Source organism: Thunnus maccoyii, chromosome 12 (assembly GCF_910596095.1).
Source record: "Thunnus maccoyii chromosome 12, fThuMac1.1, whole genome shotgun sequence".
NCBI lineage: Eukaryota > Metazoa > Chordata > Actinopteri > Scombriformes > Scombridae > Thunnus > Thunnus maccoyii.
Window position 1 is genome coordinate 15,961,755 of NC_056544.1, and position 14,221 is coordinate 15,975,975.

The 14,221-nt window shown below is 38.3% G+C and overlaps 2 protein-coding genes across 4 annotated transcripts in view; both read left to right on the forward strand.

Annotated features, from left to right (window-relative positions):
- The first annotated feature begins 2,329 nt into the window (after nt 1–2,329).
- Nucleotides 2,330–11,855, forward strand: prtfdc1b (phosphoribosyl transferase domain containing 1b). 2 transcript variants are annotated; one of them, XM_042429830.1, is made up of 9 exons: nt 2,332–2,553; nt 2,836–2,942; nt 3,982–4,165; nt 4,743–4,808; nt 7,813–7,830; nt 10,518–10,600; nt 10,828–10,874; nt 11,014–11,090; nt 11,286–11,855. In XM_042429830.1, the coding sequence occupies exons 1-9, from the start codon at nt 2,506–2,508 to the stop codon at nt 11,331–11,333; spliced, it is 678 nt and encodes a 225-aa protein (XP_042285764.1). In that variant the 5' UTR covers nt 2,332–2,505; the 3' UTR covers nt 11,334–11,855. The 2 variants fall into 2 exon arrangements, with proteins under 2 accessions (XP_042285765.1, XP_042285764.1); XM_042429831.1 differs by lacking the exon at nt 7,813–7,830 and having other exon boundaries at nt 2,330–2,553.
- Nucleotides 11,856–13,725: 1,870 nt separating this feature from the next.
- The window catches only part of arhgap21b (Rho GTPase activating protein 21b), a 39,586-nt gene continuing 39,090 nt past the window's right edge, over nt 13,726–14,221 (forward strand). For both annotated transcript variants that reach the window (XM_042428392.1, XM_042428393.1), the window contains exon 1: nt 13,726–13,970. The gene's annotated coding sequence lies outside the window, so the exon portion shown is untranslated. The remainder of the gene's footprint in view (nt 13,971–14,221) is intronic.

Consider the following 14,221-nt stretch of genomic DNA (forward strand, 5'->3'; position numbering starts at 1 on the left):
GACATTATCTGGCTGGACAGTTGCATGTCTGACAGAATTACTTTCATAGCAACTGAATATTCATAATTGGCCAAACACAGGGGTGAGGGTATAAGGGAGCAGTTGGCGGTAAAGTCTGTAGACGGTCACAGGCCTTGACTGCTGAGCGAGTGTGAAATGCCAAGGCCAGACTGCTCCCCTGCGCCCTGAGGGGAGCGAAGGAGCCGGCCTGATCTCACCAACAGAGTGGGCATCAAAAACAATCTGACAAGACTTCATCCCAAAAAACATCTCCCGGCTTGTGCAGCAATCGCTCAGTGCTACACACTCATGAGCTTTGTGTCTGTTTGTGATGATCGCAACATCAAGCCTGCTGCATTATCATTTAAGACAAAAAAAACAACATCTTGTGCAATAAATTCTGCAGAGAATGATAACAGTTTTTCTCCCATTTTTGAGGGGTTTTGTCATGCAGCGTGGTTTTATCACCTCCTCATTCCTCAGAGGTGGTACTGTGCAGGCTGATTGAAATCTAATGTTGCTGTTGACATCTGCCTCCCCAGCTGTCATTGTACCGCTGTTTATAATTACAGCTGCTGTGGAGGAGCATGGGTGGGTGGCCCAGACACCTTGTCTCACCCTCTCAACAGAGCCCAGCACACTGCTCTAATGTGCAGTGACACAACAGCCCCGACCCTGCTGCTGCTGAACTAACTGACCACATGAGTCCTTGGGTGGTACATCCAAAATTCACTCGTTCACACACTGTCACACAAACTGGGATTATACTATGCACAAGAGACTGGGTGTGACATGTAGATCTCTTAAATTACAGGCCTACAAGACTTTGTTTATCACTTGTTTCATGAGGACAAGAAGTGACAATGTTTAAGGGAACATATGAGTGAGAAAAAACTGGTAATATTAAATTATATTAGGAATAAATTGATTTGATAAGGACACAAAAACGTGGCTCAAACATAAGCCTATAGGCCAAGCATAAGTATGTCTCTTGTCTCTCCACAAGATGGCGATGTCAACACATTTGTTTAAAAATCTACTTGTTATTCACATGATGAATGTGCTTTTTACTGTGAATCTAAGTGAAAAGCCAGACTATTACTATTAGATTGTGTGATTGCAATAAGCAAACAATAACATTTACTCCACTGAAACAATTTTGCAAATATTCTACTTTTCACTTTCTTTTTTTTCAGTTTCCCTTGCATAACTCTGAAACAATTTTTTTTTATGTCCCCAGGGTGATGACATATTTTCTGCTTGCTTTTCCTGCTGATCTCTCTGTCCCACTTTGTTTGTTACTCTGTTACTTCTTCAAAGTACTGTCAGAGTCTCTGTCTGTCTTTAAAGAAGGGCATTGTCCCAAATTCTCAGAAAATACAGTGTGTATAATTGTCAGTTGTGTATTGTAGAGAAGCAAGTAGAAAGTTATATTGTAGTATTGTAGTTAGTAGTTACTTGGCAGATTTTACATTCAAAACATCTGATCAGCTTGTAAAATATGACGCATGGTTATGGATTTAACTACCCAGCAGTACATAAAGTAGTTTAAATCAGCTCCATCCTGACTGGCTACAACGTTATAACACTGCTCCAACATCAGAATCAGCTTTATTGTTTACACATAGAGGGGATTTGATTCCGGTTTCTAGTGGCTCTCAAGATACACATAGACATACAGCCAAAACTAGGACAGCAAAGCTGAACAAAGATAAGTAAACATAAACATATCACATTATGTAAAAGCAAGTAGATGAAAATAATAGATATATAGGCTATATGTAGAAACAACAAATGGACAGCACACAATGTCTATATACAATGTTTTGTAAATAGGCTTACAAGTAGTGCAAAGCTGTGTTAGAGTATTGAATATTGATGGGCTCTGTAATGAGTTACTTTATATATACAGCATATGGTTATGTACAGTATATACAAATATATAAATATGTGTAATTTGTAGGTAGTGGATGTTTTAGTGTTACATGGCTTAGTGTTACATCAATGCAACAATCATACTTATACAATATAATATATAGGCGAATAGTATAACTTTACTTTTACTTTTAACACTTAATTTTATGTACTTTAATTTACCTTTAAATGTTGAACACAGGACTTATAATAAAGTACTTTTACTAAAGTAGGTCTCTGAATACTTCCTTTGTCATTGGATTGTGTGTTAAACCTCCTGACCGGCCTCCCCTCGCCTATTGATCATATTATATGTATTGATGAACAGCCACACATTGACAGTGGAGGAGGGGGGGCAGTAGCAGACCTGCAGACGTGTGTTGTGTTAGAGCTCCCCTGGCGGCCGCAGCGCTGCACAACACAACACAAAGGGGTGCAAAATGTCCAGTCACCAGAAACAAACTGAAAACATTCCTTCACCCCGATGCTCCTCCTCTCCCCTTCCCTCCCCGCAGTGCCAAATCCTTGTGAAAGCTTGCACCACCACTTTTTCTTGAGACAAGGGGCCTTTTTGTGTCGGCGGAAAACAACATGGCAAACATCGCCGTCCAATCCGAGGGAAGAAGCGGCGGGATTGTGGTAATTAAATAAGAAAAACCGGACAGGGAATGGATATGTTTCTAACAAAAGTTTACTCATTCATTGATGCACACACATACACACATGGGCTTGGTTGCAGCGGGGATCAGATATCTTTGCGCACCTTGTAGATTTATTTCCTTTGGAGCCACATGTGTCTCTGATGTTGCTGAGCCAAGCATGTCTGCAACTTTGTAGCAAGAGTCAAACATCGTTTGTGTGGTTTTACTAGTTACAGGCATAAACTGCAATATATTATTTGTGTTCATCTTTATCTCCCAGATTAACGATGACTGGCCAGGCTACAGTTTAGACCTGTTCAGCTATCCTGCTCACTACTCCGGAGACTTAGACTGTGTCATCGTCCCACATGGCGTTATTATGGACAGGTATACAACACTATATTATTTCTTGCTGCCTAACAAATACTGTGTTGAAGAGCTGCTGCGGGCTACATGAGCTTTCCAGATGTTTCTGCTGCCGTTCCTCAGGTTGCATTAAAGCTATACTACGTGGCTTTTGACAGATAAGATGATTTAGGGGATGTCACTTATTCTAGACTTTATAGTGTGGTGTGAAACTGTTCAGGTTTTCTTCTATAAAATGACCATCTTTAAGCTACAACGACACAAAATGAAAAATACACACCATATACTGTAATTTTGATACTAGAAAATGTAATCTGATTCTTGATCTTTACTTACTCAGTAATAGTAAATTATGTGTCGTTATGTTTTATTCAGTGAGTGCAGTATAGTTTGTTTTAGCAATAGCAATATACAGTATATCACAAATAGAATAGTAACAGCGCAATGACTTGTTCTACTGTTATTCACTGTATCAGACAAAACTAAACATTTGAAGCGGGAATTTAAATGACAAATTTTAATACTTTTTAATTAAAATTTGCTCAATCATTCATTAGATCCACAGAATTCTGTAAAATGAGAACTATGTGTTCTTCATAAACTAGTTCTTGAGAAAAACTGTGATTTTTTTTTTTTTTTTTTTCAAAAATGCAATGTTAAGACATTGTTTAGGAAGCTATATACATACATATTCACTTGTTCTTTGGTCCATATCCTAATCTTCCATCAACTTTAATTTAAATCTATTAACATTTTTTTTGATATTCTGCTAATTTGCAAAGAACAAGCAGCACTAAAAACATGGTGGATGTACTGTAAAGGCCACTATGCTGTCCTTGTGATAACAGCTGGAAATTTCTGAAGGGTTGTGTTAGCCTTCACACCTGGATCACCCACAACTCTGAGCTAAAAGCCTGTAATACAAGAGTTCAGCTTTTATATAGAGGGAAATGAACATGTAATACTTGCATCATTAGCTCAGAGAGCTCAGTGTCCTTATGTGAATCAAACACGGTGTGAGCTGTCAAAGAAGAAAATTCACTTTTCACATTGTTAACAGAACAGAACGTCTCGCACGAAACATCATGGATGACCTGGGGGACCATGACATTGTGGTGCTGTGCGTGCTGAAAGGAGGCTACCAGTTCTGCGCCGACCTGGTGGACAGGATCAAGGCACTCAGCCGCAATTCCAACCGCACGATCCCCATGAGGGTCCACTTCATCCGCCTTAAGAGCTACCTGGTGAGCCTCTGTCCATTGCGTGATTGAAGGCACTCAGACGCTGACAGTTTGGCTTAAGTAGGGGTGTGGGAGAATGGAAAGGCACTTTTCATGCTTAAGATTATCAGTCATGATGGTTGTGAGTCCCATGACTTAGTCAGAAGATGTGTGAGTTATACTTTATACAACATTATGACAGTGGTATCTTTGTGTAACTTTGCCATGACCGTGCTGTTTTCATGTGGTCACGACAGCCCACGCAAAGGAGAAAAAACCCACAGATTTTGAAATGAGTATTATGCAATTGTGTTGTTCTGTAAAATACATTTTGACCTGAAATGCATCATTTATTTCAAGTTCAAAGACAATTCCTGTCCATAAATGTTCCTGTCTCTATGGAAATTATCAATGAAATGCACAATAATGTAGTCTCATCATCAAATTATGTGCTTTACTTTACTGATAGACATTTTATCAGAGTAGCAATCACTTCTTTTAAATGGAGAATGTGTTCACATTTTTCAGAAAAGCATATTTTTCACTAGCACTATCACAACAGTGTCTAACAAATATGTCTCTTGGGTTTTTACTTCCACAGAATGATCAGTCAACAGAGGATCTTCACATACTTGGAGCAGAGGATCTGTCTTTTTTAAAAGGAAAGGTAATATTCTCATCATCTTTGAAAACAGCTCATTTATTAAGTCCAGCGAGACATTATAATGAGCTCAGTTTACAATAAGACACACACTCAAACAAGTGGCATGGCAAAGTATTGATGGATGGCAGCCTCAAGAGGGCAGCCTTCCCTCTAATCTGCCTTCTCCCTCTCCATCCTGAGGAAATGGTTGAGTGCTTCTGTAAAGGAGATCGAAGATGGCAGTTTCTGACAAACCCACCAATGATCAGATACCAACTGTTTTCTCTCTTGAGCCACATGTAATTGGTAAAAAGGCCTCTCCTGCTTTATCTCGGTGGAGGCTAAATGTTGCATCAGAGTGTAAATGGGAGGATATGTTGATTGGGTATCACAGCAGATCAGGAGAATGACAGACTCACACTGCTCATGTGTGTTTCTGTTTATCATGTTATCACAATCAACTCCTCACTGAACTAGAGTGTGTTTGTGTGTTTGTGTGTTTGTGTGTGTGTGTGTGTGTGTGTGTGTGTGTGTGTGTATCCTGTTACCAAGCTCTGTCAGCGTGTTTGATATTTACTAAAGGGTCTTGATCAGACAGTATAGACCAGTGATTCTCAACCCCTATAAGGGGTTATGAGATTAATTGAAGGGGAAAGGCAAAGGAATTTCTGGGGTTGTAAATAAGAAAAAGCAAAATTCTGTTGCACAAAAATGAGCTTTATTTTTCAGACTTTTCTTTCCTATTCAAATGAAACAGTCTGAGAAGAGAAAATCATTCTTTGATTTAACTTCTCACAACTCATAGACATGTTCTTTGTGATGAGGTGCAAGTAGACTTAGCTTTGAATTAAACAGTCACAAACAAAACAGTTTAGGAGCCACTGGTAAAAACAATAATACTGTACTTCTACAGTGTTGCAAAAATGATGGTGAATCATAATCACCTTGAACCCTGGAAATGTAAAAAAAAAAAAAAATCAAATGTGTCTATTTTGAAAGTAGAACAGTCCTTCAGTACAATGTATGCAGGAGACAAGGCCCTGTTTGTTTGATACAGCTAGAAAAACAATGTGGAGAAGGCATTGTTTTTGTACTTAGAATTTAAAATGTGTCATGATGTGCACCATAATTTTAGATTCAATCAGATTTACAGGTTGTGTCTGTGTGTTTCTTTAACTAATGAAGACATCAAGAAATTATGCAGTGTGTCTATAAGTGCTGACCTGTCTGCAGCTTGTTTGTATGCACTTTTCATTTGTAGCAATGCTGGCGGCGCGGCCACACGGATGTTGTACAGACTGAAATATCATGAGAAGTATTGGATAGATTGCCATGAAATTATGTACAGACATTCATGGTTCCCAGAAGGTGAATCACAATGAATTTTGTGATCTTTTACTTTTTATGCTAGCACCACCATGAAGTAGCCATTTGTGGTTTTGATCAGATAAAATGCCATGACATTTGGCTCAGACATCATGTCCCCCTCAGGAAGAACTGTGATAACGTTGTTGACTTCTCATCTAGCAACGTCATCAGGTCAAAGTTTGAATTTGTGCTATAATTTGATTTATGATCAAATAGCTTTGTGTTTAGTGCTAATTAGAAAATATTAGCATGCTAACAACATGTTAACATTATACCTGCTAAACATTACCATGTTAGCATTGTCATTGTGAGCAATGCTAATGTAAGCATTTAGCTCACGGCACCACTGTGCCTCTAGTGAAGCCTCGTAGAACCGCTGTAGACTGTTAGTCTTGTTTTTCTCTCCGCACATCTGTACATATCTGTGTGTGTGTGTGTTTGTGTAAACAAAGATAAATGACTCAACCTACTACAGAAGTCATAAGTCAGCGAGAGTATTCTGATATGGTAATATAAATCAGCTGATCCGAACACTCACAGTTACACACACCCTTTAACTGAACACACGCTCACACATGTACACACGCACACTAAATCACCCTGTAGCCAGGCGTGGCATAGATGCCTGAAACATGAATAGGATATGATGTAGTAAGCTTGAGTCATTGTCGGCTGCTTTTCTCACAGTATTTTAAGTTTGCTTGTGAAATCCCTGAGCCCCTTGTGATGTACAACTAAATTTAGTCTTCCGTTTGTAACTGAATGCTGCGATGTTTTGCTGGAAGAAGTGAGATGCGTATGTGACAAGGAACACATTACATAGTTAATCCCTCACCTCCCCACAGTAACAGACAGTAGCTTCCTCTTTCTGTATGGGCTTTAATATAAATAATAAGCTTATTCTTTTATATTCCTCCCAGGTTTACCACCCTCTACCTAAATCTGTATGAATAATGAGGCCTAAACAAAGCATGACTGCATACTTGAGTGAATCCTTTGTTTGAAAAGTAGAGTACACTGCATACATTTGGCAGTTTGTTTTGTTATCTTGACCTAGCTAAGCTGAAGTGAAGCTTGGATTGTGACTCTTAATATAAATAGTGCCCAGTTGTCTCCAGTTGATTAGACAAACATTTGCAGAATTTCAGCAATTTCACTGTGACGTTCAAAGAAGGACTGCAGGACCACAGATTTCCAATCTGGATGAGGCTGACATATTTCTGCTGAATTCATTTCCATGCGTAATAATTGATATCATAAAATGTAATAAAAGTCTTACTGATATAGTGATTGGTTTAATAAATGTGATTGGGTATGGCTCAGTTGATAACCCATGTTTTAACACTTCTTCCTCCACACGTTTCCAAAACAAGATGCTGATAGATGATGATTTCCTTTTAGAGTTTCCTTTTCAGTTGTTGCAGTATGAGAAAAAAACTTGCAGTACAGGTTAATATGTATTCAAAAATAATTTTCACTGTTATTTTTAACTGTAAATGAGTACTGTGTTGCTGTTTAGATAACCATCTGTGTAGCTTTTTTTACATTAGTCTGTGTTATCTTGGAATGTCTGTGTGATTGATCAGAAGATACAGCAGCTTGTTATCGGTTCCTAACCAAGAATACTTGTTTGCTTCCCTCCCCAACATGCTCTCATAAGAACGTACTGATTGTTGAGGTAAGTCAACCATGTTTTTTTGCTTCTTTATTTTTCCTCTTCATCAAATAGGCCTATTGTATTTCTTGCAGTTGTTGGCTATCCAGGTCAAGAGGAGCTATTTAAAGTTTTCTTTCCTTTTCAGAACCTGAGTTCAACATGTGGGAAACTTTTTAATTAGCTGCCCTACATTTGAGAAATCTTTGAGAACTGTTTTTCAAACATTATCCCACGGTAAACTTTCTCTTGTTAGCAGCACAATAATTGAGTCCTGTAATGGGGATAGGTGCACTGTGAAGAAATGACATTTGCAGTCAAGAAATCGTTTTGGTTATTCAGTGATGACTGCTTACTTTATATAGACATGATTTAACATTTTGAAACTGCAGTCTTTAGTCAATGCTCAGACATCTTTGAATATAGTCAATGAATTACTGCAACTACTATTGCAAAGTAATGGCATTTTTACTATTGCAGTATTTCAAATTAATCTCTTTTTTTGACTATTTGTGATTTATTTGATTCTTAAGTATCACAAGTGTCTTTTAGATATTGCAGTTTTTAAAAGGATTAAAAATTAACACATTTAAAGCTGCTCTAATCAATATTTTTATTTTAACAATGGATGAAATGACTATGTATAATAGAGAAGTTGTCAGTCATAGTGGCAAACCCACAGAGAATTATCATCTGACGTGGTTCACCTCAGCTCAACAGGGCTTTGATGCATCTTTGGGCTCATTGTTTTAGTATTATGACCTTCATCTTTACTGTTATGGTTCGCTCTCGCCAACGTTGTTTCCAGCAGCAGGTGGCCATTTTCAGTAAAACTCTGATGAACCCACGGTACACTTATAAACTGTATAAAAATAATGGATGTAGCCACTGTGACGTCACCCATTGGTTTGTGGACTCATTTTGAAGCCTTGAGTTTGGCACTTTGACCATTGCCATCTTGGATTTTTGGAGCCAGAAGCGATGAGAAATGACAATATTTGGATGAGAGGGTGGATCTGAACCTAATGCTAGCTGCTAGCTTGGTTAGCATGGTGAGTTTACAGTCTATGCTTAACTGTGATAATGCTAACCAATTTTCTCTAGCGAAAAACAGGATTAAAATGGGAAAAAACTGAACATCTGACTCGTTAGAGGGTCTTTTAGTACAACCAAATGCGGAGTGAGACTTTTTTAGGCAATCAAAATGTTACAATTAACCTTCATGAACTGAAAACACACTGAAATAGCGACAGCTATGGCTATGCTTATAATCTGTGGTTATATGGTAGTGATTTGTCAATCACAACACAGCCATGCCCTAAACATACCCTGCTTTATCGTCAAATTTAAATTAAATGAGACCATAATTTACAAAATGAATATCATGCTGTATTGAAGATCACATGAAGGTAGCGATTGAGACCATAAACACATTACGAAACGGTTTACTGAGGTAATAAATCAAGTGAGAACAAGGGTCATTTCAGACTTCTTTTTGGAGCCAGTACAGTACACTACCTGCCCAACACGTGACTACAAACAAACAACAGTGACTAACTGGTCTGATCCTTTAGCAGGTAAAGAGCCAGATATTGCCTTCAGGAGTTGGTGGAAACCAAAACAGAGCTAAAAGGAGAGTAAATATTGGATTTCCATTCATCCAGTGACCGAGACATGACTCCAAAGTAATGCTGAAGTTAAATGGTAATGGTAAATGGACTGTACTTAAATAGGCAACCGTTTGCTAACATGTTAGCCAAATCAACTTTATAAGGTGATAATATGTCAATGTTGTCTTTACAGCTTGGTGTGCTGCCTCCAATTGGACATAAAATCAATTAATACAGGTTTAGTTACTGTGATTGAGTAACATTTTCATGTACCTGTACTTTTTAATTTCTGATATGCCATTTAGCTGTTTGTTTTCTTTTCCTCACTGACAATATGTGGAAAAAGCTTTTGCATATGAAACATTTTAAAATTACAGTCTTCAGTTAGGGGAGCAGCACTGTATTTCAGAGGGATATAAAGTAGAGTGTTTTGATACTGCAATAGTTAGGATACATGACTAACTGGTTCTTCAGTGTTGGTCATATGTAATGCAAATTTGCAGGTAATTTAAAGTGCTTTACATAAGGCAAAAATACACACAGTAGAACAACATTCAAAATCAAAACGAAAACCAAAATTAAAAAGTAGAATAAAATGTTCTTTTGATTTTTTTTTTCACCTATTCATACTTTTTGAGTAATATTCAAGTCAAAAAATTGCATTTCTACTTGAGTAACAGGTCACTCCAGTGCTCTTTTCACCTGTTTTTACCCTCCGCTCAGTCTAGTCACTATTGAAAAATGTTGAGTGTAAGTGTGTATAGGCAATCCACTCTATATGTAGGGCATGTTGACATACATTTACATGACAAAGATGACAAAGCATACTTCAGTGACTACATTCGACCACTACTACCCCTCGTCCTAATGTGAGAGGTCAGATGTGTTTTTGTGTACAACATCACATGTTGATTTTTAAATTCTCTTTTTCAGTAGAAGTCAGTTTTTTTTAGAGAATGGTCGTTCTATAACTGGTAATATGGGTACAGTGTGACCAACTTCTTCATTTTCACACTGTGAAATGAATCTATTTTTGACTGAATTTCCTCATTAGCAATATCAGGCCTTCTCAACCCAGTTTTTCTATCTTACATTTCACAGGCCATAGTAGGCACCGGAAAAACAATGAAGACTCTCCTGAAGCATGTTGAAGCCTTCAGGCCCAAAATGATCAAAGTAGCAGGGTAAGTTATGGCTGTATGGCCCACTAAACAAAACCAGCCTAGTTGAACTGCTTTGTGAATCACTGAATTTCCGCCTTCCAGTCTAGACAGTGATAGAGACAAAAAAAGAATAAGTGTCGCAGGTTTCAGGTGGTACGGTTTTAAAATTAATTCTGCCCCTTGACAACCTATGCGACAGGTAGGAGGAGATATTCTGTGCTAACGTCTGCTTTCATTTTTTCCCCCAGATTGCTTGTGAAGAGAGTGCCACATAACACAGCATGCCTCCCCGACTGTATGTATCTGACCAACCCTGTTATGTGTTTATGAGTCAGTGATTCCATCACATTTAAAACAGTTGAAGCTTGTTAGTCAGTGAGTCAGTGGTCTATGGTAAAACTTGCAGTTAATGTTCCTCTTGTCTTTGATTTCAGATGTTGGCTTTGAGATACCCAATCGTTTTGTGGTTGGATATGCCTTAGACTACAATGAGTATTTTAGAGACTTGAATGTAAGTGAGCACCTTTTTTGTGATTTGAGACAACAGTGGTCCTGTTTACGAGGAAGTGCTCATGATAAGAGTCTGTGAACACTGCCTGTCATGCAATACGTCATTTTAAAGTAATATACTGTAAGGATTATGGTAGATGTTTAACTTGCCCATATTCTCCAAACTGACTTTGTTGTTTGTCCTCCTTTTTTTCAGCATATCTGTGTGATCAGCGAAAGTGGGAAGACAAAATATAAGATTTAAATGAAGGACGGCAAAAGAGGCGACTGTCACACACATGTCATCTCACAGCAAGCCTGAAAATTTTTCTTGGGATGCCATTCACTTACAGCTGCTATCGTGATATTTGATCTCTAGCATCCCTGTTTTGTTATAACATTCCTTCTATGAAACGTTTTTTCACAGTAGACAGACATTTAACTGATAATCTTAGCAAACAAGCACGTTTTCACCATGTTTTAAAGTTGCAACTTAATTCATGTTTACAGATTCTGATTAAATATTTAATGCTAGGATCCTGCTGCTTTTTGCTTTAGTTTCTATCTAATGCAAATGCTCCTTGTATGCAATGTAAGGGACGTGATAATCATGATCTGTGTGAATGTGATGAGGAAACTCAATTTTAGCTTCTTCTGTACGTTGCCTTTACTAATGTTTCAAAGTAGTTCTGTAAACGCTGAGAGCAATAACTACCTCTTTTTGGTTTTTCAGTGTTTGAGGTGCAGCAGAGTAGTAATTTAACATACAATAAAGTATTTTTTAACATTTCTGTGTTCTAGTGTAATGTGTCACTACACTATTAACATTTTTTAAATGATTTTATAAATGTATTTTCAAATGTTTATAAAAACTGTTTAAAGCGGTGTCCTGGTGGAGCTCATGAGATACAAAAATCTTGTGTACTTCACATGTTTTTCTTAGGCTGGTGATATACAAAGGAAGACTCTGATCAAAACATCTTGTTGAATGTTGTGTTTTAATAACTTTGTTTTATACAGTCCTTACAGTGTATGTTTTATGGTATTAAACTGGTGGGTTTTTTTTGGTTTTTTTTTACTGATGATCATAATGTTACAGAAAACTGACTCCTTCATGGACTCTTCGGTTTCCCTCCCTAAACTTTTTGTCAACTGCTTGTGTCTTTTTGATTCCAAGACTGACCAAAACTGCATCCTGAAACATGGCGAACTTGGTAAACATCAGGTTGCCATTCATGAATGAAAAAATAGGTTACCCACAAAAGAACTAGTAAAAGGAACAAAAAGGAGTCCATTGTGTTGAACTGCTGTGTTCCTACACCTGACATATGACTCCCAGTCTTTAAGCAGGGAACGCCAAGCGCTACAACAAGACCGTTTTTCTGTTGGTACTGAGGTCTGCTGGGAATTACAGTGAATTGACTGTCTGACCTTTTAACAGAATTTAGGTCTGAGGATAACATCTTTGTGAAGCAGTCAAATAGTATGAGACAAATATCCTAGTGGAAGAAGTATTCAGATCCTTTACTTAAGTAAAAAGCACAGAGGTATTAGTAGAAAAATGTACTTAAAGTATCAAAAGTAGTAGTAGTATGTAGTAGAAAAATGTGAATGTTGAATTGATTATTACTGATGCTTGAATGTGTAAATAGCATTTTACTGTCGTAGCTGGTTGAGGCTAAGCTCGTTTTAGCTATTAGTGTTAGTGTGTCATTTTATAGCTGATATGTTTATGTAAAAATCTGCTAACTTGCTGTTAAATAGATGCAGTGGAGTAAAAAGTACAATATTTTCCCCCTGAAATGGAGTAGACGTATGCCAAAAATGTAAAAAAAAAAACAACATCAAAATAGTACTTAAATACTTGAGTGTTTGTGTAGATATTTAAACGCTTTTTGTGGGAGTACTTAAAGATGTTTTGTCTGAAATTGGCCAAAAATTGTTAAGTTATTTAGCAGGTTTATATCCACAGTAAAGCCACTGGAAGTAGAACTGGCTGGACAGGACAGCTTTGTGAAAGTCTCCTCCCTAAACTGACCTCTGCAACAAAAGCTGCCAATCCCAAGAACAGGTGGCCCCTTATGTTGGGAGAGGAATAAAAGGGACATTTGTCAGGGCCCCGAGAATTTGAGCACTTTTTTAAGTCTCCGGCTTCATTTAGTGTGTAGTAAAGGGAGTGTCCGCTTTTTTTTAAACATTTAATTTGAATTATCTGCTAATGGCAGCACGATGAGAGCAAAGATTATTTGCTGTGTGGAATGTGTGAACTCACATTCCTCATCCACTGCCATCCACATGCCAGCCCTGCTCGACCTCACTTTGAACCAGGACATGTGACTCCTCGTCCAAGCCTTGTTGTTTAAATTAAATGAAAGCAGACAGCATTGTGAAAAGCAGTAACTGAACTGTGGACTTAATGAACAGCGTGTGAGTGTTTCCTATAATTTCCCCCTGAGAGAGAGAGAGAGAGAGAGGAAGAGAGAGTGACTGCTTGGTCTCTCTCGGCTGGGTTGAACTCCGTTGGCTGGAACGGTTGAAAAACACAACCTTTTAGCAGCGCAGCGGTGTCTTTTTGTAAGCTCGCACGGGATTGGTCCGATCAAATACTACGCCGCTTCTGATTGGCTCAGAGTGTCCTGTTGACCGAAGGTGGACTCCCAGAGAGTTGGAAACGCTGGAAGCAAAAAAAAAAAAAATTCCAGCTACAGAGCTGCACCATGCGCCTCCCCTGAGTGGGGTTGGAATAATCACCGGGAAGCCGTTTGTACTCAAAATATATTAAATTATGACAACGCCTGACCATCTTGGAGCTCCCACGCTATGGTTTTACTTCGTCTCCTCGCTTTCATGGACAACCGCCGCCGCCGTTGCCCGCCTGTAATGACGCTTCTCAACTACACAGGTAACTTTGTTCAAACTCCAGCCGTTAGCATGGATGCTAACCGCAGCGCTAGCAGCCTGTTGCCGCAGTCGGTTTTTGACTGTTGCCTTTTTTGTACCTACTTTACAAGCTTTACAGGTAGCGTTCTCAAATTATGTATCGTGGAAAATGGTTACAGCGTCTCATATCGATATTTTTGTGGTGCTGTTTTATTAAAAGTAACAAAGGAGAAGCTACTTTAGTTGGTCGTTTGAGAACAACAGCCCGACACG

Excerpts from the sequence above, each read along its gene's own strand:
- prtfdc1b (XM_042429830.1), top strand. The coding sequence starts at position 2,506 with ATGGCAAACATCGCCGTCCAATCCGAGGGAAGAAGCGGCGGGATTGTG. Across the intron at positions 2,943-3,981 it reads CATGGCGTTATTATGGACAG|AACAGAACGTCTCGCACGAA; the intron begins GTATACAACACT and ends CATTGTTAACAG. Across the intron at positions 10,875-11,013 it reads CACAGCATGCCTCCCCGACT|ATGTTGGCTTTGAGATACCC; the intron begins GTATGTATCTGA and ends CTTTGATTTCAG.